At 48.8% G+C, this 25,253-nt stretch overlaps 1 protein-coding gene across 7 annotated transcripts in view; it reads left to right on the top strand.

Moving 5' to 3' along the window:
- The window catches only part of ABCC10 (ATP binding cassette subfamily C member 10), a 69,435-nt gene extending 45,495 nt beyond the window's left edge, over positions 1–23,940 (top strand). For 4 of the 7 annotated variants that reach the window (XM_078602137.1, XM_078602135.1, XM_078602133.1 and 1 more), the window contains exons 14-20: positions 8,572–8,737; positions 9,499–9,842; positions 9,986–10,155; positions 11,566–11,726; positions 13,534–13,787; positions 15,009–15,154; positions 15,801–20,635. In XM_078602137.1, coding sequence (XP_078458263.1) covers positions 8,572–8,737; positions 9,499–9,842; positions 9,986–10,155; positions 11,566–11,726; positions 13,534–13,787; positions 15,009–15,154; positions 15,801–16,225 — 1,666 coding nt within the window. In that variant the 3' untranslated portion in view covers positions 16,226–20,635. Of the gene's footprint in view, positions 1–8,571; positions 8,738–9,498; positions 9,843–9,985; positions 10,156–11,565; positions 11,727–13,533; positions 13,788–15,008; positions 15,155–15,800; positions 20,636–20,674; positions 20,773–21,068; positions 21,182–23,137 lie in introns of those variants that run through there. The other 3 variants (XM_078602136.1, XM_078602139.1, XM_078602138.1) reach the window with 3 other exon arrangements.
- The last annotated feature ends 1,313 nt before the right edge of the window (positions 23,941–25,253 follow it).

Raw genomic sequence — 25,253 nt, 5'->3', positions numbered from 1 at the left:
TCCACCAACGTCCCGTGTCCCTAAAGAATTAGTCTTGGGCTTGTCCTGTGACCGTGCCCGCAGCTGGGTCGGAAGGGCTGCAGGGCTCGAAGGTCCCGCAGACCTGGCAGGCGTCCTCCGAGCAGGGCCCCTCGTCCCCCGCAATGTCACGGCCGGCCTGTCTGGAACAGGTACGACAGGCGCTCTAGCAAGATCAATGGACGCAGGCAGGGGAGAGTCAGCAGCAACAGACCCCGGCAAGGCAACATTGGGGGATGACGCATCATGTAAGGGAGCAACATATGGTTTCAAGCGCGACGTATGCACAACCCAGCGACGAGACCCAATTTGTACGCGTGCTGACTGTGGGTTGGGAACCGCAATGAGGCGTACGGGACCATGCCAGGGTTTGTGCAATTTCGGCGAGGTCCCCGGACGTACCTGTGGACAATGAAGCCAGGCTAGGTCCCCAACCTTCCAGGGGCACTCCCCCTCGGACCGTCACGCATATCGCTCGTTCCGGGCCTGGGCTTTGGCCGTAGCCACGCGGGCATTCTCCCGCGCCTCCGTGACTCGGCGAACCGTGTCCTGAATGTATTCAGGAAGTGGTTTACGAGGTCCCTTCACCCCAGTTCCCAATTGCACATCCACCGGCGGCACGTTTTCCCGACCATACATAAGGTAAAACGGCGAATACCCTGTAGCCGCATGAGGCGTCATCCTGTACGCCGAAAGCACTCCGGGGATGTGCAGATCCCAATCTGATTGTTGTTCGCTCACGGTATGGCAAAGCATGGCAGACAATGTCCTGTTCAGCCGTTCAACCATACCATCCGTCTGCGGATGGTATGGGGATGTCCGTACTTTCTTAGTCCCAAGGCCCGCGCACACTTCCGCCAATAATTTAGAAGAGAAATTCCTGCCCTGGTCCGTGAGGAGTCTCTCAGGCGCCCCCTTGTCCATAATATACCCAAACAAAAAGGCGTCGGTAATGGCCGCGGCCGACTGATCGGGCAACGGCCAGGCCATCGGCCAACGGGAGAGGTACTCAACCCCTACCAGTAAATATTTATTACCCCTCGCCGATGGTGGAAAAGGTCCCAATATGTCCAGTGCCACCAATTCATTGACTCGAGACACCTGAATCGACTGGAGAGGCGGCACGTAAGGATGTTTCGGCGGCTTACGTCGTGCACACGCAGGGCACGCGCGCACGTGCCCTACGACATCTGTCGCCATGCCGTGCCAAAAATAATGACGTTGCAACGTCAACAAGGTCTTCTGCACCCCTAAATGTAAGAGAGTGTCACAATGGAGAGTTCTAATCAACTCGAATCGCAAGGACGTTGGTACCACCAGGCGCCAACGTTCCTGGAACCCCTCCCGCCACATAAGCAGACCATCTCGGAGAGCGGTTTGCGGCCCCACAGCCGTACTCGGACTCCCATTGTCCCTAGCAGACCGCTTCCGCAAGGACACCAACGACTCATCCATCATCTGTTCCCGGATCCAGACAGACCGCGGCAGATTCAAAACCCCGTCAGCCGGTCCCGGTTCCATCGGAGTATCCGACTTCTCGACGGCCAACGTAAGCGGCTGAGGGGGGTTTGGAATCGGCGAACACCTATGCGTCCCCGACTCACATTTACAAGGGGCGCGCCGCGGTAATCTGGAAAGTGCGTCAGCGTTCGCATGGCGCACTCCCTTCCGATGTTGAATTTGGAAGGAAAATTCCTGTAGCGTGTCCAACCAACGTGCCAACTGTCCGGATGGCTGGTCAATTTTAAGGGCATATTGCAAGGCCGCATGATCCGTACGCACAATTAAAGAACGACCGTAGAGGTATGGTCGAAATTGCCGTAGGAAAAAAACAACCGCCAATAGTTTTCTGCGAGTGACACAGTAGCGGGTTTCCGCAGGAGACAAGACTCGGCTACCATACGCCACGACACGCTCTACACCCCCTTTAGACTGTGATAATACCGCCCCAATACCCTTGTCACTCGCGTCCGTATCAAGAATGAATGGGTGATCGAAATCGGGATAATCCAATGTTGGGGCCGTGGCCAATAGATCACGCAGACTCCGAAAGGCCGCCTCCTCCGGCTGTCCCCAACCAAACTTCCGTCCTTTACCCGTAAGGAGATGCAAGGGCCTCGCAATCGTCGCAAAACCCGGCACAAATCTTCGGTAATACGAGGCAAATCCCAAAAACCGCCGAACATCCCCCACGGTGGCCGGAGTCGGCCAATCCCGGACGCACGCCGTCTTTTCCGGATCCGTGGACACCCCCTCAGCACTCACAATGTGCCCCAAATAGCGGACGGACCGTTGCAGTAGGTGACATTTCTTTGGTTTGAATTTCAATTTGGCAGAACGCATCCTCGTGAACACTGTCTCCAGCCGCGTCAAATGTTCATCAAATGTGCGGCTGAAGACAATAATATCATCCAAATATATAAGACACGTCTCCCACTGCAACCCCGACAAAACGAGCTCCATCAATCTTTGAAATGTAGCAGGGGCCGCATTCAATCCCATCGGGAGACAGTTGAATTGAAATAACCCCTGCGGCGTATGGAATGCTGTTTTCTCCCGTGAGGACTCGTCAAGGGGAAGCTGCCAAAATCCCGAAGAGAGGTCCAGTGTGGAAAAGAACTTAGCCCCCGACAATGCGTTGAGGGAGTCATCCATACGCGGCAGGGGGTACGCATCTGCCACCGATATCTTATTCAATTTCCGGAAATCAACACAAAATCGCAATTTGCCATCCTTTTTCTTAACCAAGACGACCGGAGCGCCACATGGGCTGTTAGATGGCGATATAATGTCCGCAGCCAACATGTCTTCCACTGCCCCCCGCACGTGTTCTCGCTCCGCAGGACTCATCCGATGCGAATTTAATCGAATAGGGGCAGCATCGCCCGTCTCAATGTGATGGTAAAGCAACGATGTGCGGCCCAAATCCAAATCATCGGAGCTGAACACATCGGAATATGTCAACAACAATTTACGCAGCGCACCACGTTGCTCCATGGACAGGGAAGAATTTCCGTCACATAAATCAGCAACCCAACGATTATCCGAACCCCTTGGCTCGGAAACCCCAGCAACCACTCCCCGGCTATGCGGACAATCATGCGTCGCAAACGCCGTAGTGGCATGTGCCACAACCGTACCGGCCGGAACACGGACGTTTTCCCCCCCCGCATTAAGCACCTGTAAAAACGGTAATTGATCCGGCCGGACGATGGTCTGTGCCCCCACTAACGCCAACCCGGTTGTTATCGTGGCGGACGGTGACAACAAGACCCCTACTGCTCCTAGCCGATCAGGCAGGGGCTTCCGATACCGCAAGGGTATAAGCATCTGTGTACCAGGTGGGATGTCCACAGATGCGACGGACAGCGCCTGCACTTGTACGGCCGAAGCAGGTCGCCCCCAGGGCGACGGCAGAAACGAGATTTGACGGCCCCCCGGCAGTTCAATACAATTCTCATTGATTTTGATCAAAATGGGCATCTTAGCTAAAAAATCGGTGGCTAACAAACAAGGAACCGCCAAAGATCTCGATATTAACACAACGCCCGAGGCCGACACATCCCCAATAGATATCTTAGCATCCACCTGGCCCACGATACCCATGCTACCCCCGTTCGCAGCGACGCACGACCCATAAACCGGACGCACAGCCCCCGGCGGGATGCCCAACAGATGGAAAATGACATCCGAAATAATAGTCGCAGACGCGCCGGAGTCGACCAAAATGCGTACGTCCACCCCTTGTATAGACCCCGGTACAGTGGACGAACCCATAGCGGCCGCGACGACTCTCCGTGCCAACTTGCGCCACTGCGTGACCGAGCGACAAGGCCCCGTCGAAGGGCTTTCTTTAACAACAACATTAGGATGGCACAACGAAGGCGATGGGTGAGGTGTAAAGCCTTGCCGGGTGTCTGGTGCGTGCCGACATGCCTGTTTCGGAGGATCTTTAGTCGACTTGTCCGGTACCGAGGCCTCCTGCTGCGGCGGAGCCGGGAAGCGGGCCCAGCAGTCTCTGGCGTAGTGGCCCCTACGCCCGCAGCGGAAACATTCGGACTCGTTGCGCCGAAGCGTAGGCCTTGCCTCCTGACGGCCCCGTTCCGGTAGCGCCGCGCGCGGCCTCGGCCCGCCGCGTCCTGTCCATGGAGCGGAGGCGGCCGTCAGCTGTTGAGGGCCCCGGTCATCCGGAACGTAGACAGCCTGCGCAGGGTTCCACCCCAGCGCATCCCCTTCTTTGACGGGCCCCCCCGTCCACGCCGTCACTTGTTTCCAGCGACGGAGGTTGAATTGCGCATCGAGACACTTAGCAGCCGTCCGGGAAGTTAGCTTCTCATGCCCACACACAGGCATGGGGATCCCTAGATCCCGAGACAGCTCCAACATTTTCCCTAATATGAGAGGCTCGAGCAGGTCCTGTGGCGTCTCAGGATAAGCTGCCATGGCCAGCTCCAGCACTGCACCCCTGAACGCCACGGGCGACTCCTCTGGTGCTCGTTGTCGTTGAGCGAATCGCCGATGCGCATCATCTGGTGGCTCATAAGCGTCGGCCATTTCTTGAAAAACACCACATAAAGTTGCCTTCTTATCGGTCGTTATGGAACGGAAAAATCGGACAGATTCGTCGTCCAGGAGAGTCGGCAACACCTCCAAAGCCTCCGCATCGGTCCATCTTGCTGTGCGTACCGCCGCCAAGAAGCGGCAGGCGAACGCGCTCCAGTCCCCACCAACGGAAAATTCTTTAACCGTGGTAAGGTGGCGACTCCGACTCCTCTTCCCGCCGTCTTCCAATGGTGGTGGTTGTGGTGGCAAATTCAAAATGGCGTCGGCCCGCGGCGTGGCCAAGATGGCGGTTTGGCGCCGCGGAGCGCGCAAGATGGCGGCTTCTTGCCGCGTGGCCAATGGCGGCGGCAGGACAGGCAACGTGGCGGCCCGCGGAGCACCAACTGCGTCCTCCATCGTCCCTGGCGCGACGAGATGGCATAAATGCGTCAGGACGTCCATAAGTGCCTCCAGTTGTACCGCCATCTCTTGCCATCGTTGATCAGCGTCTGATGATGTCGACGGACCCGCCACCGCGCCGACATCCTCCACTCCCGTTCCCGTGCTCGCCTCAGCAGGGCTCTCCTCCACCACCCCAACAGAATCCGTGGTTGGAGGGAGTTCGTCGTCGTCGGACGAAGAAGCCGATGCAGGCGCCGGATTAACTTTCTTCCTCACTTGTTTCGACATGCCGTTGCACTTCCGACACCAGTGTAATAAACGACTGGACCACGATGTCTGGCTCAGTGTCCTTTATTCGGTTCGTACTGTACTCCCACACGGCTGTCTCTACTCTGTAGCTTCTCCACGGTGCTGACTCCGATGTCGGCCCGATCCACAACAGCAGCCCCGCTGCTGTTACTCTCACACAGCCCCCTTGGCTGTACTCGCTGCAACTCCTCTCTCCTTCGTCCTCTCTGCAGCTCTGACAGCCTCGTGCTGTCTCTCTCTCTTCTCTCCCGCCACACCTGGCAGCCACACCGCTGCCTCTAACACGCAGCTCTTCTGGCTGTCTTCTCCGCAGCTGCACACCACTCCGTAGCTTCCGCCTGTCTTCGGGGTTGGCTCCCGATGGCCGTCGGTGCCCCCCCTCTTCTCACTCGCCCGCGTGGCCTCTCTCTTTTCCGCTCACACCCCGACTCCCTTCCCCTTCCGGTTTACCCGCTTAAGGACCCGAACCTTCCACCCACGTCACATGGCTCCACCCCCCGTGACGTCACATCCGGAAGGTCGCTTACGCCCGCATTACACATGCACCCAACCCATTGATTATCTTACTACTGGAGAGGCTACACAGGCAGCCTGCGTAACTAAGTTCACATAGTGTGGACCACAGTGACAATACATAGCCAGCGGTTCTATTCTTAAAATGGCTTGCACCCCCTGCAATCGTCCAGCCATATTTGTGGCACCGTCATAGGTTTGTCCTCCAAGTTGGGACAGAGGAAGGCCTAGAAGCATCATCACATCACATGCCATCTTGGCTATATTTTGCCCTGTCGTTGATGACACTTTGTAGAGTCCCAGGAATTCTTCCTTAGGTTGTAGATCTGCATCTACAAAGCGCAAACATTGATTCCTGCTCAACTCCTGACATGCCCTGGGTGCCATCAATGATAAGTGCGAACTGGACCACTGGCATTGATGTTATTTCCGAGACAATTTTTTCGACGATTGTATTGCCCACCAGCTTCATTTTGCATTTGGGGACTGGTGAAATCAAAGTGACCTTTCAGCCAGGTGGTCAGCTCTGCATCGCCCTCTGTATTGTACTTCAGAAGCTGGCTGAAATTCCCACTCTCCTTATCGACACCTCGAAAAGCCAGAACTTGTCGTGCCAAGTACTTTCACACCCCCAACAATCTTCATAATATTTCTCCTCGCTTGTTGCTGCTGTCTTTCAAGCTCACGTGAAAGTTGCACATTAACAGGTTTTGGCTCCTGAATCCGAGTCATCACAGATAATTTGTGACACTGGCTGTCTTTATGTGCACTAAATTTCTCCGGTGCCTTCTTCCAATTTTGAAGGCTTGTCTTGACAAAAACTGAATCTGCTTTTGATGCAAGCTTAGACTTGTGTGTTGCAAAGTATTTAGCAAAATAGAAACAGAGGATCCCCTTTAAGGAGGGGCTGTAATGGAGCCAAGTATAATCTTTAAACCATTTCTCCTAAAAGTAGTGTCCTATTTGATAGGGTTAGACTAGGTATGACATTAACATTTGGCTGATTTGAGCGAGGTCCAAGCTACTCCCCTCCCTCTCCTGCACCTTCATCTTCGCTTGCCTGTCTGCCCTCTCTCTCTGTCATTGTCTCAAACTCGCTCTCCCTGCTTGATTGTATTATCTGAAATACACATGAGAAGCCATACTTACAGGAATATCTCAGCTTAAATGAACATTATGATTAGACTGTTGTGATGTCATTATTCGGTCTTAACCATCAATATTTGCTCCTTTTCGCACTCACCTCCATGTCATCTGCTCTCCCTGCTCTGTCGGCATCCTCATGCCCTCTCTCTCCCTCTCTCTCTCTTTACTCTGAATGCACCAGAGTGAACATGAAATAAATATTATCAGTAAACAATTGGTGTTTCTTGCCACGATGTTCAGGAATAGATCTGAATGGCAATTTTTATTATATCGAGAAACATTGACTCATCTCTTGTACTACTGTATACTCCTATCATCTGACTGGTACTCATTTTCTCACTGCTCTAAACTTACTTTTATTCTTTTCTGAGGCTGCCCAAAAAAACTGACGAATGTTACTGCCACCCTTCCTCTTGCTCATGATGACACTCACTGTGAATGAAAGCTGACTGTAATAAAACTGCTTGCACTTTAATCAAAGAAACACTAATAATGCTTTATATTTTTATATATTTTATTATTTCCCTTCTACGTGACTTTACCGAAAGAACCAAGAATATGAATCCCTGCAGTCACAAAAGCTTTAAATCAAAATGTAAAACTAATAATGCTATTTATCATAAGCAAGTACAGCTATACACTATACTATACAAATATGCAATAAATTAAAGTTACTACTGTCTACAAATATTACACATGCAGCGCAACATCAATGATTGACACTTTACTCAGACTTCACGTGGGCTTTCTGACATATATAACGTAATAAAGACATTTACGTTAGTTGAATACGCCCATGAGCTCCATTGTTGGTAGCTGGATGAATGTGTGGCTAATTAACTTTCCAAGTAACTTATTTAGCTATGATAGCTCACGTTAGCGATGGTTGATTGATTAGCAATCGCAAAACTTTGTTTCCACTCGACAGTGGTATAGCCTACGTAACACTCATATTACATTCTAGTTTTCCACTTTTTGATACATTTTAATGTAATGAAATGGAGAGACAGGACAGTGTTTGACATTGATTGTACCTACCCACAGCAGTCGAGCAACGGCTTCTGCTGGGGTACGGCAACACCACTTGGACAAACCACACACTGAACTGTACACTGTAATACGAGAACCGGTAGTAGTAATAATGGCAACTTTTGGCCTCGCCCCCCCTCCCTCCCGATACGTTCCTTTCATTGGCTACCATAGTCTGATGAGCTCCCCTCTCCCTCTCCCTCCCCCCTCAACTCGCTTTTAAGGGATTACATCTTGAATCATTGCCTCACTTGATACAGCTAATCTGACTGTGACGGTCCCACCTGATGACGGAGACTTGTGTTGCCTCCGAAACGTCGTGATTTTTGTTTTTTATTTTATTTTACTTTCTACGTGACTTTACCGAAAAAACCTAAGAAGATGATTCCTTGCAGTCACGAAAGCTTCAAATCTAGAATTGTTAAGTTTAGTTATGATTATGATTACATTTGCTAATGATTATTTCGGACGGCGGTGCGTGGTTGCCTGTTGTAGCATAGCAATTATTGATTACAAATATTTTTATATCAATATATTGGGGGGGGACATTTTGAGCATATATATTATAATTACGGTCTTGCTGTAACTGCTCCTCCTCTCCCCACCATACAGGAGCAGTGCCAATGGGAGTGACCCGGTGCAGTTTTATCTGTCCGTGTACGGAGCGCTAGCGGCAGGGAACACGGTGTTCACACTACTCAGGGCCTTCTTGTTTGCCTACGGTGGGGTCTGCGCTGCCAGAAACATTCACAGTGCACTGCTGCACAAGGTCCTGCAGGTAATGCCGCATGTCCCTATGTAGCGACGTACTGCTTCGCGACATACCGTTGTGCTTTTCTTAAAGTGGTTGACCGTGTGGGTGTCACTGGTGTTAGAGGTTTGGTGTCACTGTGTTAGAGATTGGGTGTCACTGGTGTTACAGTTTGGGCGTCACTGTTAGAGTTTGTGTGTGACTGTGCACTCTGAGTGGGTGATGAGTTTGGCTGTGCGGCCACTGCTTCTCGGCTGTGGAACTCTGTGAGTTGCTTTCGGGACCGTTGTGATGGGGTAGGTGCTGGGTCATGCTGTGGATCGCTCCACATCAACGATCTCAAGCGTGTACTCAGCCTGCCCTTGTTATTCCCCTCTCCACTTCACAAATAATTTATCCTCAGAGAGAGAGTTTCACCGACTCTGAGAGTGTTTAAAAATGGCACGTTCGCTGCAAAATCGTGCTTATGGAAGAGGGTCAAAATCCTCACGCCGCCAATATTGTTGAGACTGGATAATAAAAATATTGCTTGTACTTCAGATAACTGGAATGACGCCATTATTTAATATTAACTGCATGTTATAATGTTATATTTGGATATGAGCATTCGTAGCTATAAATATATTTTACTTTGTGATTAAGCTGCATTCTGCCCGGCAGTCATAACAGACTCGCTTGGTATCGACATTTTTTGTAAGCTACGTATTTGAAATGGTTGAATGGGTGATGTTGCTCAGCTGTTGATCGTTATTCCCCGTCGCATCCGGTGTCGTACCTTTTCCCTCTAGGCTCCGGTGTCGTTCTTTGACGCCACCCCCACCGGGAGGATCATGAACCGCTTCTCCTCTGACCTGTTCACGGTCGACGACTCCCTCCCCTTCATCATGAACATCTTCCTGGCGCAGCTCTTTGGGCTGGTCGGGGCAATCGTAGTCATGTGCTACGGCCTGCCCTGGATGGCCCTGGTGCTGCTGCCGCTCGCCGGGGTCTACTTCTCCATTCAGAAGTACTACAGGTTCACGTCGAGAGAGCTGAAGCGGCTGGGCAGCATCACCCTGTCCCCTATCTACTCCCACTTTGCCGAGTCGCTGTCCGGACTCGCCGTCATAAAGGCGTTCAGGGCCACCGACAGGTACGGCCCGCCTGGCTCGCACGCCCGTTGCTGACGGTCGGGGTTTATTCTCTCGCGTGTTTTTCGAGTTCAGCGCGGCATCGGACAGCGGTGGGGTGTCCACCGTCGTGTCGTGGTCACGCTGCGTCCTCGTCGTCGTGCAGGTTCACCCGGGAGAATGAGGCTCGACTGGAGCTGAACCAGCGCTGCCAGTTTGCGGCCGTGGCCGTGATGCAGTGGCTGGACGTCCGCCTGCAGATGATGGGCGTGGTGATCGTGGTGAGCCTGGCGGCGCTGGCAGTGCTGGAGCACCACCTGCGCGGCGTGGACCCAGGTGTGGCGACGCCTCGGCAGGGAGCGCCACCGTGTCGGCTTCCCCCCACCCCCATCTCGTTGGGGCCTTGAGCAACGTCTCCACCTTAGCTTGGCCGGCACTGGGGAGAGCTGGGATGGGCTCTCCACCACCCATTGTCCCATTGGCACCACCCAAGTTGACTCTTTCGCAACACATGCCTAGTCATGAGCGATATTAAATGAGCACATTCGTTATTAACGCTGTGGCCCTAAAGGGGAACAAAAATATGTCATAGGTAATGATCGAGCAGTGTTCCTTCTTTATAGTAAAAATAAAAACTATTATAATAAACTGTTTTATTTTACCAGGTAAGGCCCACTGAGCTATATAGCTCTTTCAGAAGCGACGTGTCCACACATGGTAGCTCAACCAAGTGGCTTATCATGTGGACATTTATAGCAGCAGCCAAATACCCTGAACGGGTGATGTTGATTCTAAATGTGAAGGGAAAAACCGGAGGAGCCGGAGAAAAATCCACACGACCATGGGGAGAAAGACATGCAAACTCTAATTATACAGGGGTCAGAGTCGAGCTCAAACTCACAACCCCCTGCATACCAGGCGAGGTAGTTAACATCTCACCACTGTGACCATTACCCAAAACATTTCCTATTATTTGTTTGTTACCTTTCATGGCCACTGTGATATCGACAAATGTATGAAAAAATAAGAATAGGTTTTACTATTTCTGGAAATTTGTAGCTAAGCTGCTCACCCCGAGCTATAAATGCCCTGATAGTGCATTGTCTTTATGCTTTTGACGTTCTCTGGTCTGACACTGGTAAGACTAGGCCATAAAGAAAGCTGTCTCTGGTGTAGGCCCATCAGTTTCAAAGACAATGCATATCTTATCAGAGCATGTTTGTTTGCATGTTCACCACAAGTACGTGTGGTTAATGCAGACATGATTCCTTGCAAAAGGTTTATATTTGTTGTTGGAACATCTTAATACCTCTTATTGCCAGAAAGGGTGTATTGGGCTGTTGGTATCCCTGCTTGTGCACTACTGCCAATGCAATGTCACTCATTATTTTTTTTCATTAAGTGACTACCATTTCTTTCCACAATAAAAAAAAGTTAAGATAACAAGAGGGGAGAATATTGCTCTGTTTAAGTGGTTTATTTACACCGTCACCACTCTTCACCGCTCTTGTTATCGTGTACGTAGCAGGTCTCACTACATGTAACACTCGTTCTCGGGCAATGCATACGCATTCACACTCTGATCTACAGATATTGACATGAACAGTTATCAATACGTATGTATATTGAACTTCCTTCGCACCGTGCGTAGCCAAGCGTGCTAATTGGAGGCGCGTATGTAAGTAGTGACGTTAGCACATTTACAAGCTCACCCGTGGGTGTGTGTGTGGTGCTGCCACTCCTCAGGCCTAGTGGGCCTCGCCATCGCCTACGCGCTCAGCATCAACGGCCGCCTCTCAGGCCTCGTCTCGAGCTTCACACAGACGGAGACGCAGATGGTGAGCGTGGAGCGTGTGCAGGAGTACCGCGGCATCGACAGCGAGGAGGCGCACCGCCACCCCACGCACGTGAGAGCACCCCCTTCCCCGTCCTGCTGCAGCAGAGAGCAGGCATCAGCCAGCAGCCCAGCTCCCAGCCGTCACGGGTTTGCCACCTATCCGGGAGTCTGTTTGAGTGGCAGGAATTGACCTGCATCGAGACCTCGTGCCGCTGCTACGTTTAATTTTATTCCGGTGCGCTGCACACCATTTGGTAGCCCTACGCCGGACCCAGGAACCTGGCACGGTTTTTGCTCTGTGGAAAAGGTGGCGACCCCCCCCCCCCCACCCAAGTAAGACGCCACTCGCGTCACGTGGCAGACGTCATGTCAAGTCAAACCATGACGTTTCGCTGAACCCGACACTGGATTATACGGATTGTGGATCATCGGGGGGCAGAATGCGATTAACGGATGATTTATGGAGGAAAGCTCTCAGTGAGGTTACTCTGCGTAAACTTATCACGGGCTGGGCCCACTCTACGGGGGTGCAGCTTTTATGAGCTTCCAGTGCTCTACAGGTCAGCAGAAAATGTACTATTGTTGTACATATGCAGAGCTTTATTTAACCACTGCTGGATGAGGTCGTGGAGGTTATTTTACCATACTTTACCACACTGGTTAGTGCAAAATTGGTGAAGGCAGGGAGCTTAGATGTCGGAAGTACAGGACAACAATGCATTTTGCTGTCCGCCAATGGTACGGGAGTGGCAGGGTGCTGGGTGATTATTTGAATCAGTCCTGGGCTTTCCTTAGGTCGACTCGGCCTTAAATGAGTACCTGGTACAGTGTGTAAACATCAGCACTGGGGAGTCAAAGGTGGCCGGCCATGGTACTGGCCACCCACCCCCTCATATACCGGCCTTCATAGGTGTTCGCTTACAGCACTTTCCCCGAAATTAGGTTTAAAACTATACAGGGGGAACCTTTTCTTTGTTTTATCTCTGTGATCATCGGTGCTACTCGCTAACAGCACTTACTCCTATGGTCCGTTAAGGCTGTACGAGTGTAGTAACTGTGGTTGTCACTGTATGGTGCCGGGGCTTACGAAAGCCACGGCGGACAATGTGTTGTCATGATGGGCAGCCCGGGTTATGGGGTGTAGTACCAGCCCTAGTGGGGCTTGGGTGAGCGCTGGTTAGCGCGGGGGCACCGCGAGCAGTGTGCGGTGGGGCTCCCGGTGAGGGAGCGAGAGGGAGCGTCAGCCAGCCGGGGTTACGTTGGGGCATGATACGCTGGTTGACCTGCTGACACGTGACCGGATGATATTGGATGGGGGGCCACCGGTGGACGGGGGCCGCGGGCGGTCACGTTGTCCAAAATAGCTCTTGGGAACCTTCGAGAAGGAGCTCGAGAGACCTGGAAGGTGGGCGGGGCGAAGGGCGGAGCCAGCCCCAGCCCGGGGGCATATAACGAGGGCCCCGTGAGGAGCTCGGGGTTCTTCGTGTGCTGGTGTTACGAAGATCCACGTCGGGGAGAAGAAGCCTGTAGCTATGCGGTCCTGACCCCATTTGTGGTCCGGACCGGGATAGCGAACCATGTCTAGTTCTGCCGTAGCATGGTTAGATGGGCATTCGAGACCCGAGTGTAGATCGTGTTGTGTTACGTGCTGTTGTATAATAGTGTTGCTCCCAAGATAACATCTGTGACTCAGTTGGAGTCACTACACGAGTAATCTCTGTGATCAAGTAACAGAGAGCATGTCTGTGTGAGAGTGCCTGTGTATGTGAGAGTATAACTCTGAGAGTGTCTCTGTGCGTGTTAGAGAGTGCTGAATGGAAATTTACGAATAAATAGTTTTTATCACCGGAGGTAATATCTTTTCTATGTTCTCACAGGTGTCTCCTGATTGGCCCCAAGGTGGTGCACTGAAGTTTGACAAAGTGTTCCTCACTTACCGGCCAGGGCTGCCCTTTGCTTTAAATGGAATTTCTTTTTGCATAAATCCATGGGAGAAGGTGGGGATAGTTGGAAGGACTGGCTCCGGGAAGTCCACTCTGTTTTCAGTTCTCTTCCGCATTGTGGACGTACAGCACGGAGCAGTCTACATTGACGATCAGGACATCTCAAAACTCGCTCTCAAACAATTAAGGTAATATTCGAAATTATTTGTTTGTGGGAAGTGTAAAAAGTTATGGAAACCTAACTTGGTGCTCTTTATTGGTTAAGCATGTTTCAGGCGGCAGCGGTGGACACGCTCCCCCGCACGCGTGCTGATGAAAGCCCTCGTGGCAGAAATTTGTCACAGTCACTGCAGTGCCCGGCGTGACCAATAGCCATGTGCAGATCACATGGCCCTGTCAGTTTCCTAGATTTCTGGGGTGCTCATCCAGAAGTGGCGTCAGTCCCCACGAGCTTTGGAATTTCTAAGGGCTCACAACGCTGGGAAGCTCCCAAAGCGAATCTTCCGCCTCCACCTCGTGGATCGACTCATTCCCCATTTTTCGATATTTAATCCCCCAATGTTATCCCGATTTGCGCTATCGGCGTCACGTCATGAGATACAGTATCCCCTCAGGTGTCTCACGCCCTCCGTGCTGGAGAATGGCGTGTGGAAGCGGACGCCACAGAGCTACCTCTGAGATCAAGTTGACTTCTGGTCCACACAAAGCCGAGATAGGATGGAGTGGATCACCGAGATGACTCTCTGAACTTCTCAGACCGTCCCAGAAGGCTATCATTTAGAATTTTGGGGGAAGGCAGATTCCAAGATTCCTCAAGGTCATTTTATTCTGGAAGCATTGGAAACTGAAGTGCCAAGGCTTTTGTAATCTTGTTACCTTAAAATATGACCCTTGGGAAGAGCGTGGCCGAACTGTTTCCTCCTGCGTTTCTCATGCCGAGGAGGCCATGGGTGTCTTTGAGCCATGCTTGACCTCTATCAACTGAACAAACACGTTGCATGCAGGAGGCTACCAATGTAAAGCATTATGAGCTGGACAGAGAGGAAGATGTACGGGGAGAGAGATCCTAAGGTCAGAGGATGAAAGACGCCACAATTAATGAGGAGTTCTAAGATGGAAACAGATGGGGCGTGTCGTAACAATAATTGAAGGGCAGACCAAGGGAAAGAAGACGGGAGAAGTTGTCAGCAACGTCTCGGTAGCAATAAGAAAAACGCAGCCGTGACATCGTACACAGAATCGAAGGAAAGGCCCTCGATATAATCCAGAGGCAAAATGATGGATAGCAAAAATATAAAAACGGGACTGACCAAACGGCTGAACACGTAAAAGAGGTCAAATGTGTATGTATATGTTTTTACAAATAGAATGAGAAAATATAACGTGTAATGTAATTATTTATGTTTTAGGTCTAACTTGGCGATAATCCCACAAGACCCATTCTTGTTCAGTGACACAGTTCGGAATAATTTGGACCCCAAAGGTTCATACCAGGACCATGAACTGTGGGAAGTGTTGGAGAAATGCCATTTGAAAAGCTTTGTCCTTGATCAGGGTATGTATGTGTGTGCATTCTCACATATTGTGCGCTATGTAAACACCAGCACTGGGGAGACAAAGGCTGGCCACACCACCCCACACCACCCTCTCGTGCATCATGCCAGCCTTAATAGATGCTCACTTACAGCACTTGCCCCGACAGTTTGTGTATGTACGCTATACAGGGATATTTATCTTTGTCTCTCACATTGTACGGATGTATACACGTAGAGTATGTAGAAACTCTTTAACTTTTTTTAACTAATACATTCTGAACAATTAACCAGAGTGTCACCGTCTTCAGCATGCCACTAAAACACGTGGAGGGAATTGGCCTCGAGAGATGGGTGTGGGTGGTGAGGGTGGTGTTGGTGGTGTTGGTGATGTGAGTGGTGTTGGTGATGTGAGTGGTGTTGGTGATGTGGGTGGTGTGGGTGGCGGTGATGAATGCTGTGCCTGGGGGTCAGAGCAGAAGGTTCGCACTGCCCAGATTCAGAGACCTAACTTGGCAGACTCGAATGAAGCAAATCATGTCGACTTGTCCTTCAGAGCTGTAGTGCAGATGTTCAAAAAGCGTTACATGTGGGAGATATTGTGTATCAGAATCAGAATATGTATTTATACTACAGGAATCCGATGCGCTATAAAGCTCTTTTTCACAGATGGCCAGTCGGGGCAAGGCGTAAGAATATTACAACAACAAACAGCACAAAACCACGACAGTCGTGCAAAGTACAAGATAGGCAAACAAATCACCCAAACACAAATACAAATAAAACTAAACTATGCCCATCATACCAGGCAAAGCCCACCGAGGTATTTACTTATTAAGCAACCTGACCACAGTGTCTGCAGATTTGACACCCGTTACCATCGATATTGCCAACACCCTTGTCTGCAGTGTAGTCGGGTCTCGCCTCGACTACCGTCATACCATTCTCTCCAAGTCATCATCAAGCAACATCCTCAAATTGCAACGGTTACAGAACAACTTTGGTCGTGTCGTCGTTTGTGTCTATCATCCAGAGGTGGAACAAAGTCATTGTTATGCAAGTCCAAGTCGAGTCGCAAGTCATCAAATTCATGACTCGAGTCTGACTCGAGTCCAAGTCACATGACTCGAGTCCACATCTCATAGGTGGGACAAAGTCATTGTTATGCAAGTCCAAGTCGAGTCGCAAGTCATCAAATTCATGACTCGAGTCTGACTCGAGTCCAAGTCACATGACTCGAGTCCACACCTCTGCCATCATCTATGACTCGACTCGGCCACCGCTCTCCGTACTCTTCATTGGCGCCCTTTTGCCAGCAGGACTAATTTTAAAATTGCGCCTGCCTTGGTCATCGCACCTTCACCACTGGTTCCCCACCAAACTACTTTCGCCTTGCACTGAAGGCTCGGTAGAACCCTCCGCAGCAGCCTCACTCAAAATCTGCTTCGGACACCAAGGTCTCGAACTGTTACAGCCTCACGTCGGTTCTCTGCTGTCGCCCCCTCTGTGCTTTGCACATCTGCAACATCAAATGCACGCTGACTACTTTCAATAAACATCTAAAAGGCCTCCCCTATCTGTCTGGTCAGGTTTTCAAGCAACCCTGAGCTTGGCTCCAGGCCTCTGAGTACCGGTAATTGACTTGTCTGAAAATTCTGGCGTGTTATAAATGTCATTATTATTATTATAAACCAACTTAGTCAATTTGATGTTTGATTTCAGCAAGTGCATACTACAGAGTCGATTATTTCCCAGAGTTGATTTGTTTCTCCAGCCTCACGTTACAATGCCGAACCCTCATCCTGACTAAATTGATTCATTCATCCACTGGATGTCACTGAGGAACACACAATGCAGTGTCGTTACTTATGAGAATACCCCCACAACTGCTTCATGCTGCCCGTCCTTTAGCCCACAATACCAAGGCATGCGAGTGTACATCTCTGTACTCTTTGGTTCTTTCGGTAAAGTCACGTAGGTATAACATAAAATGAATCACGACGTTTCGATCGCAACACAAGTGGTCGTCCTCAGGCGGAAAAAATATAATCCAGCAGTGGAACTAGGCCTCGGCAAGGTAAGGTAAAAGTTAAAAGGTAAAAACAACGAGCCTACCTTTTACCCTACCTTTTACCCTTACCCCATACAAATTACCCGATTACAGGGTAATTACTGGGGTACTACTACACATAAACAAGGTTTATAACGGTAAATGCTAGGTAGAGCGCTTTATTCATATAGAATACTCTCGATGATTCCAATTTTACACGCTTTCTTTGAACTCACGCTGTCTGTTGTTGTCGTTATTGTTGTTGTTGTCGTTGTTGTTGTCGTTGTTGTCATTGTTGTCGTCGTCGCTGTCGTATCCTCAAATCTTGTAACTCAATTTTACCCACTTCCTAATGTGGTATCGACTGCAAACTTGGTATACGTATGTCATACTGATGACAATACTATGTTATATCACTAAAAAAAATACATATTTTTAACGATCTTTTGTTTACGTTATGTATCGGCTTGGGTCTAATTGTCCACGCTCAACTGACGTTGGCTTTAAATCACCACGGTCCCTTACGTTGTGGCAAGCTTCGGGGTCACTTCCTGGAGTCGTGGAGTTCTGCCATTACTAGTACATTTAATAAAAGCGTGTTAAAAAAAAAGTTGTTTTAAATATTACTTGTTAAATGGAGGCCACGGACTGCGCCACGGAGCTTTTAGTGGTAAACAAGGCACCGTATTTACCGGGTAATACTTCGCGTATCCTTTACCCTACTGGGTAATTCTTCCGAGCTACCTTTACCCTTCCTTTTACCTTACTCCTTGGCATGTCGACACCTTTACCCTTTACATTTACCCTTTTACCCGGTAAAAAGGGTAATTTACCTTACCTTGCCGAGGCCTAAGTGGAACTGCTGAACCAGCGAGAGATCAGTTACAACAAGAGGTTATTGATGTGGCAATGGGCAAGCAAGTGGGGTTTGAGCTGGAAAGGAATTCCATCCACAGACGTAAGCACGTCAGTTGTGTTAATGGGGGAGATTAGGGAGAGAGAGATTAGGGAGGGAGATTAGCATGAATGAGCTTCCGTTGCCGTAAGTACCCGGCATTGCCCGGGCGAAAAAGACAGACACACACATCGACTTACACACACTTTAAATGTACATGAGTTTAGCGGAAGAAGCAAGGAACAGAAATATAATTTGTCTGCACACAAACATCATGATTGTATTATTTGCCAGGTGATTATTTTATAAATAGGTTTCTATCAACGTGATTTGACAAAAAAATAAGTAAATAAATAAACACAGAGCAAATTATTAATAAATTAATAGTTGTGAGCACACAAACGAAAATATGTGAATACTAGCAAGGTGATTATTAAAATACCAGGTTTCTGTGTACATGAGTTGAGTGAATGAAGCAAGGAATCGAAAAATGAGTTGTCTGCACACAAACATAATTAATGTACATTTGTAATGCGAGCATAAACGGGGTGGTTGTTGGCCTCCGCGCCAATCACGCGGGCCGGAGCATTGGGGGGCGGAGCCGGGTCGACGGAGCGTGTGGGAGGAGCCACTGCTCATCTCGACCACATCAATTCCATACACCCAGCCATCAGATTCACCATGGAAGTCGAAAAAGATGGCAAGCTACCCTTTTTGGATGTCCTAATTAAAAGGAGACCTGATGGTTCAATGAGCCATTCTGTCTACAGGAAAGCCACCCATACGGATGCTTACCTAAAACCGGATTCCCACCACCATCCATCCCAGAAGAACTCCCTCATCAAGACTCTATACCATAGAGCCCAATGCATCTCCAACCAGGAACACATTGCCAGTGAACTCAAACACGTACGCCAAGCTCTTAAGGCTAATGGTTACTCCGACTACACAATCCGCAAAGCCATCACTCCAACCATCAAGAAGGATCCTGTTGAGCCTTTCAAAACCATCACCTTACCCTACATTGCTGGGGTTACAAAAAGATCACCAAAATCCTGATTAAACACAAGATCCAGGTCCGATTCAACACAGTACATAAAATCCGTGATCTGGTCCCATCTGTAAAAGACGTGGTTCCAGACATACAGTACCCTGGCGTCTACAAACTAAGTTGCCTCTGTGGTAGCAGTTACATTGGAGAAATCAAACGACATGTCTCGGACCGCATCCATGAACATAAAGCAGACCTGAAACACGGTAGGACAAACACCTCAGCCGTGGCAGGTCACTGTTACAATTCAGTGGGCTCACATGACATTGACTTCTCCAAGACAGAGGTTCTCTGCAAGCCATCTGGCTACCATGAGAGATTCGTTCATGAGGCGATTCACATATACAAACACAGAGACAATTTCAACCGAGAAGATGGATTCTGGCTCAGCAATCATTGGAAGGACGTAATAAACCATTTCGGATCTTAATTGATAGTTGTTCACGTTTACGGTGACTTTCAGACCGCAGTCCACTCACTGGCATTGACTGTGTATCTTGTGTTCTCCACAGGGAATGCATTATTTGCTCCGCTGCGGGTCTCCTGCCACCGCTCTCCCATTCACATGTTTCGTTGCTTCTACATACTATTAACATTCCCTCCCTTTGTTAATGCTACCCCCTACCCCCTCCCTTTGATGCTGCTAATCCTGCATAATGCATGGGCATAATATGACTTTGAAACCCCCCCGCCCACCTCCTACGCATTTCCCATAAATATGCTAAATTCATCTTGATATGCAAATTATTTTGTCAAGGCGCTCTTCTTCCACCTCCAACCCAGCTTATATATACGCTCCAAGCTTGGCAGTGTTTCATTCTTCACCTGAAGACGGCTGCTTGCGTTGTAGCCGAAACGTCGTGAGAATTATTTTATTATGTTTTATTTTTATTATTTTATTACTTCCCTTCTATGTGACTTTACTGAAAGAACCAAGAAGATGAATCCCTGCAGTCACGAAAGCTTTAAATCGAAACCAATAATATGTTTTAACATCCCTAGTCTAGACTAGAACCACTCTACCCACCGTCCTGAGTAAAACCCTACTCGTGATGTTACCCATCTCCCTAATTACAGTGCTAGGACGTTGGACTGGCACTGCTGTGTCTGCAAGTGCAGTAATATCAATTTAACCCTTTCCCACTCCGAGATGTTTTGCAAGTTGTAAGGTGGGGTGTCCCGTTCACTGCTGAATCTCGGAATGCACAAGTGGCTCGGCATTAATTTAATTTAGAGAGGCGTAGCGCCATTGTTCTTCAAGACGTTGCACTCACCGCAGAGAAGTGTAGCGACACGACCGCACTCTACGGTAGCTAGTACCAAACTGTGCCACACACCCTCCTGCATGGCCTTATGGGAACCTCAGTATCGATAACGATATTTTAGTTTGGTATTTCTTCCCGTTTCGTTTCAATAACGTACACGTACATCATCAGAAACGGAATCGGAAGAAAAACTGATGATGTGCACATGTCATCGGAACGACAAAGCGTTAACGAATGAGTGAATGCATTGCGGAGCATCCAGACTTCCCGCGTGTCTGACAGGTGGCCTCCAAGCGGAGGTGGCTGAGCGAGGAAGAGACTTCTCCTGTGGTCAGCGGCAGCTGCTGTGCCTGGCACGTGCCATGCTCTTCAAGGCCAAGGTCGGCATCTGCTGCCGTTTGCTTCATCTGCCTTTGCAAATTGATTCCGATGGAAACCGTTTGCTTTCCGAGTGAAATAAACTCCATCCAGTTTTCACTATCACAGCTGTTGAGATTTTGCCTGTGTTTGTAACCCCATAATCTGTATATTTACCGAATTGTCAAACAAAGTTATTGATTTACTTTGCAAAAAGGTCACACATAATTATCAACAGCAGCTTTTTATCTACTAAAAGGAAAGTCCTCGCTGATATATTTGTGAAATTATAATTGCCTGTCTTTTAATGTCAATTCAGATTCTGTGCATAGATGAAGCAACTGCGAGTGTTGATCAAGACACGGACGTGCTGCTACAAAAAACCATCAGGAGCGAGTTTGTCAACAGCACAGTGCTGACTATTGCACATCGGTAAGACAACTAAACACTCGGACACAAATGTTATTACGCAATGCGCTTCGCTCCAGTCGGCATGAGGACGGGCTTCTTGCATTGTGTATAGCAGGTGACAGTAGGACTAATGATAATGCCCTCTACCCAGATGTTCTTGAGTCTCAGGACTCTTTTTCAAGAGGTTTTCGAATGAGATGTTTGGCCAAATCCGTTAAAGAGCAATTGGCCTACAGAACGAACCAAACTGTGTGCAGAAAACACATGCATACGTATGTATGTACTTACGTATGTAGCCAACCGTGCTAATCGGAGGTGCCCGGGGAAGGACAACAAACTAAATATAAAAAGCAGTTCTAAATAAATTAGTTTTTAGTTTTCAATCTATATTTGAAAGTGCATAGTCCCAGTGGTTCGAACACTGAAATCTCCACAGAAATAGATTCAAGAATGCTTTGCTGTATTGTGATCTTTCCACCTCACAGCTTGAGCCTACAACAGCTGGTATCCATAGGTACCTGCCACCCCGAGTGCTACCAAAGCGCAACTCCGCTAAGCTTCCAAGATCTGTGCACAACATGGATTTGAGATTTGAAGCTTTCGTGACTGCAAGGATTCATATTCTTAGGTTTTTTCGGTAAAGTCACGTAGGTAAAACATCAAAATTAATAAAAATAAAATTAAATAAAAAAAATAAAAAATCACGACGTTTCGGAGGCAACACAAGTCTCCGTCATCAGGTGGGACCATCACAGCCGGATTAGCTGCATCAAGTGAGGCAATGATTCAAGATGTAATCCCTTAAAAGCAAGTTGAGGGGGGGAGGAGAGGGGGGGGGGGAGCTCATCAGAATGTGGTAGCCAATGAATGGAACGTATCGGGAGGGAGGGGGGCGGGGCTTAAAGACGGCACGGAGTGCCACGTACAACGCATCGGGAGGGGGGGCGGGGCCAAAAGGATGGACGGCCCCGCCCCCCCTCCCCCTCCCCGATGCGTTGTACGTGGCACTCCGTGCCGTCTTTGAGCCCCGCCCCCCTCCCTCCCGATACGTTCCATTCATTGGCTACCACATTCTGATGAGCTCCCCCCCTCTCCTCCCCCCCTCAACTTGCTTTTAAGGGATTACATCTTGAATCATTGCCTCACTTGATGCAGCTAATCCGGCTGTGACGGTCCCACCTGATGACGGAGACTTGTGTTGCCTCCGAAACGTCGTGATTTTTTTATTTTATTTTATTCTTATTAATTTTGATGTTTTACCTACGTGACTTTACCGAAAAAACCTAAGAATATGGATTTGAGAGCTGAATGGTCACCATTGTGCCTACCTTCCTTAGTAGATGTCCTCACGAGTGTTCATATGTAGAGCAAATGACAATTCCTCCTCACCAGAAGGGGCTGATCTATTTCAAATGAACATCTTTTTTGCCCATAATAGAGGTTTTCTGGTGAGTTCGCGTAAATATAAATGTGTCGTTAAATCCGTCACCTCCCGACAGCCAATTAGTAAGGTTTGTCATGTAAACAAAACATGCCAATTCATTACTAGTTCATCACACCGGTGTGTTGGAGAGTAAACCCAATACAGCATTGACAATTCGAGCACCGTGACGTTTCGGCCGGTAATTATAGCAACCAGTCTCATCAGGCGACAGCCAGAGTTGTGGAGAAATCCTCTTTCGGTCTTAAATAGAGGGATACATGTGATGTCTTTTTTTGTCAGCCAATCAGGTGCAAAGAGAAGTGGAGGAGGGGGGTTAGTGTTCGTATAAAATTACAAACGATCTAACCCAAAAACCTCTTATGGATAATATTGGTCACGAAAGCCTGCTACGTATTAAACTGACTAACGTTTATTTTGGTATAAACAGGGTGACGTTATATAAAGTTTCGTCTGCTTACCTCTTACCGATTCTCGGCACTGATTTTGAGACCATGCCCGTCTGGTTGTGTGCTTCATTGCTTTGGTTTTTTGAGACCCAACACGATTCTGGATTCCGACCGGGTCCTCCTGCTGCGAGGCGGGCGAGTGCTGGAGTTCGCGTCTCCCCACGACCTCCTCCAGGATCCGCGGTCCGCTCTGTCTCGCCTCCTCTCGAAAAGCCATTTACTGTCTTGAAAGCAATTGCTCACCCAGGGGCAGGACAAGGAGGGGTTTAGTTGAAGGAGGGGAAGGTGATGTTTAGAGTGCTGTGAATGTTTGCAATAAGGGTCAATAGAGTCCAAGTTAACATTGACGCGTCGTTTACTCGAGTAGCTGCACTACATAGATGTGAACAGCCCGGTCTCCCATATCGAATGATAAAAATTAAGTATTTGGTCTTCGCGCTATTCCCGTCGCGCAAGGTTATCACGAAGGCGCTATGTTACACAGATGTAGTCTGCAGTTGCGTCATAATTGGGGGCGATGTTGTCGTGTGTAATTCACAATTGAGTGATTTGTAGGTAATTTTTCTATATTTGGCCAATGTGGGCCAAAAAATGCTGGCAAACAATGGCCGAACCCGTTTAGAATGACGTCGGGGCATCCTGAACGTTCAGTGTGAAACAGGCGGTGCGTACGGTGCCGTACGTTACAGCTTAGACCCCTACAGCGATAACCAGGGCAGCCTGCCGCTCTGCACCAAGGAATGAACGTTGACCTGGCTTGGCCACGTCACCGCCTCTGGCATTGTACCACCGTGCCGATGACAAGAATGCTGTGCAAAGGTTTAAAATGTACACTCCCAATGTTCACAGTAATATACTGACATGTACAATGTGAATAAAGGTCGACGTAACATATGGCTGGCTGTTTGATATGCCCACGTTGAGACATCACATCAGTTATTACACAATTAATCAATACACATTCTCCAGATGGCAACATGTATGTACTGTATATTTGTAATTAAAGTAATTGTATACTTTTATATATTCATTTATATTCAGAATGAGAATATTTATCTATACTGGAGGAATCCGATGAGCTATAAAGCTTTTTCACAGATGCCCAGTAGGGGCATGGGGTAAGAACGACAAATACAAAAACATGATAGGAGTGCAAAGTACAAGAAAGGTAAACAAATCACTCAAACACACAAATACAACCAAGCCAATCCCATCCTACCTGGCAAAGCCCACTGAGGTATTCACTTATTTTTCAGAAGCAACCTGGCAACTGTCTACAGAGTTTGCCGTCGTGTGTAGTTATAGATTGATGATGTTCACCAAGGTTATGAACCAACTTAGTGAATGTGATACTGGAGAGTCGATTATTGCCCAGAGTTGATTTGTTTCTCTGGTCTCGCGTTACGATGCCGAACCCTCATCCTGACTAAATTCATTCATCCACTGGATAAATGAATTCGACGAGCTATGAACATCTTTTTCACAGATGTCCAGTTGGGGCGGGTTAGAAAGTTACAACAACAAAATACAAACACCGATAGTGCAAAGTATAGGAAAGGTAAACAAGTCACAATAAATAAAATTAATCAAGAAAAAAGTACAAATTGCAAAAGTGTATTAATTCCTGCCGATTTTTTGTACAATCGATGCAAGCTTTGGGAAGATAGAACAACAATAAGCCCAGACCACAGCACAATCGCTCAATACGGTAACATGTAACTATCGATACACTTCTGCCACCAATTCAGACAGACTGCGTCGCGTGACAGATTGGTGTCCGAAGTGGGATTGCCAGTGCTGTTGATAGGCAATGTTGCTGTGGGCTGGTCTGTGTATGTTGTGTGTGTGTAGTGGGTTCGAATTAGGTGCACACACACGCAGCTTGGAGGCAACACTATTTATTAAACGGTAAGTAATATAACACTGTACATGAGGTGGTGACCACCTTCCTCAACTCACTAACACTCTGGAACGCGACACAGACTGGACCAGGCAGGCAACGGCCTGCCTGGCCCAGGACGACGACTCGGGACTTGACGACCGATGATGTCTTCACTTCGGAGTACAGTACAACAGCCTCGCTCTGCGTTCACACCACGCTTATATCTGCTTTGGCGTGGCCGGCTCCGCCCAGGCGTGGCTGGCTCTGTCCAGGCCACGCCTCCCTTCCCAGGCCACGCCTCCCTTCCCCTACCTCTGGGAA

The sequence above is a fragment of the Lampetra planeri genome, chromosome 17 (genome assembly GCF_965212315.1).
Source record: "Lampetra planeri chromosome 17, kcLamPlan1.2.h2, whole genome shotgun sequence".
Classification (NCBI taxonomy): domain Eukaryota; kingdom Metazoa; phylum Chordata; class Hyperoartia; order Petromyzontiformes; family Petromyzontidae; genus Lampetra; species Lampetra planeri.
Note: the sequence above shows the minus strand (reverse complement) of the source record. Positions and strands in the feature narration are given on the sequence as shown.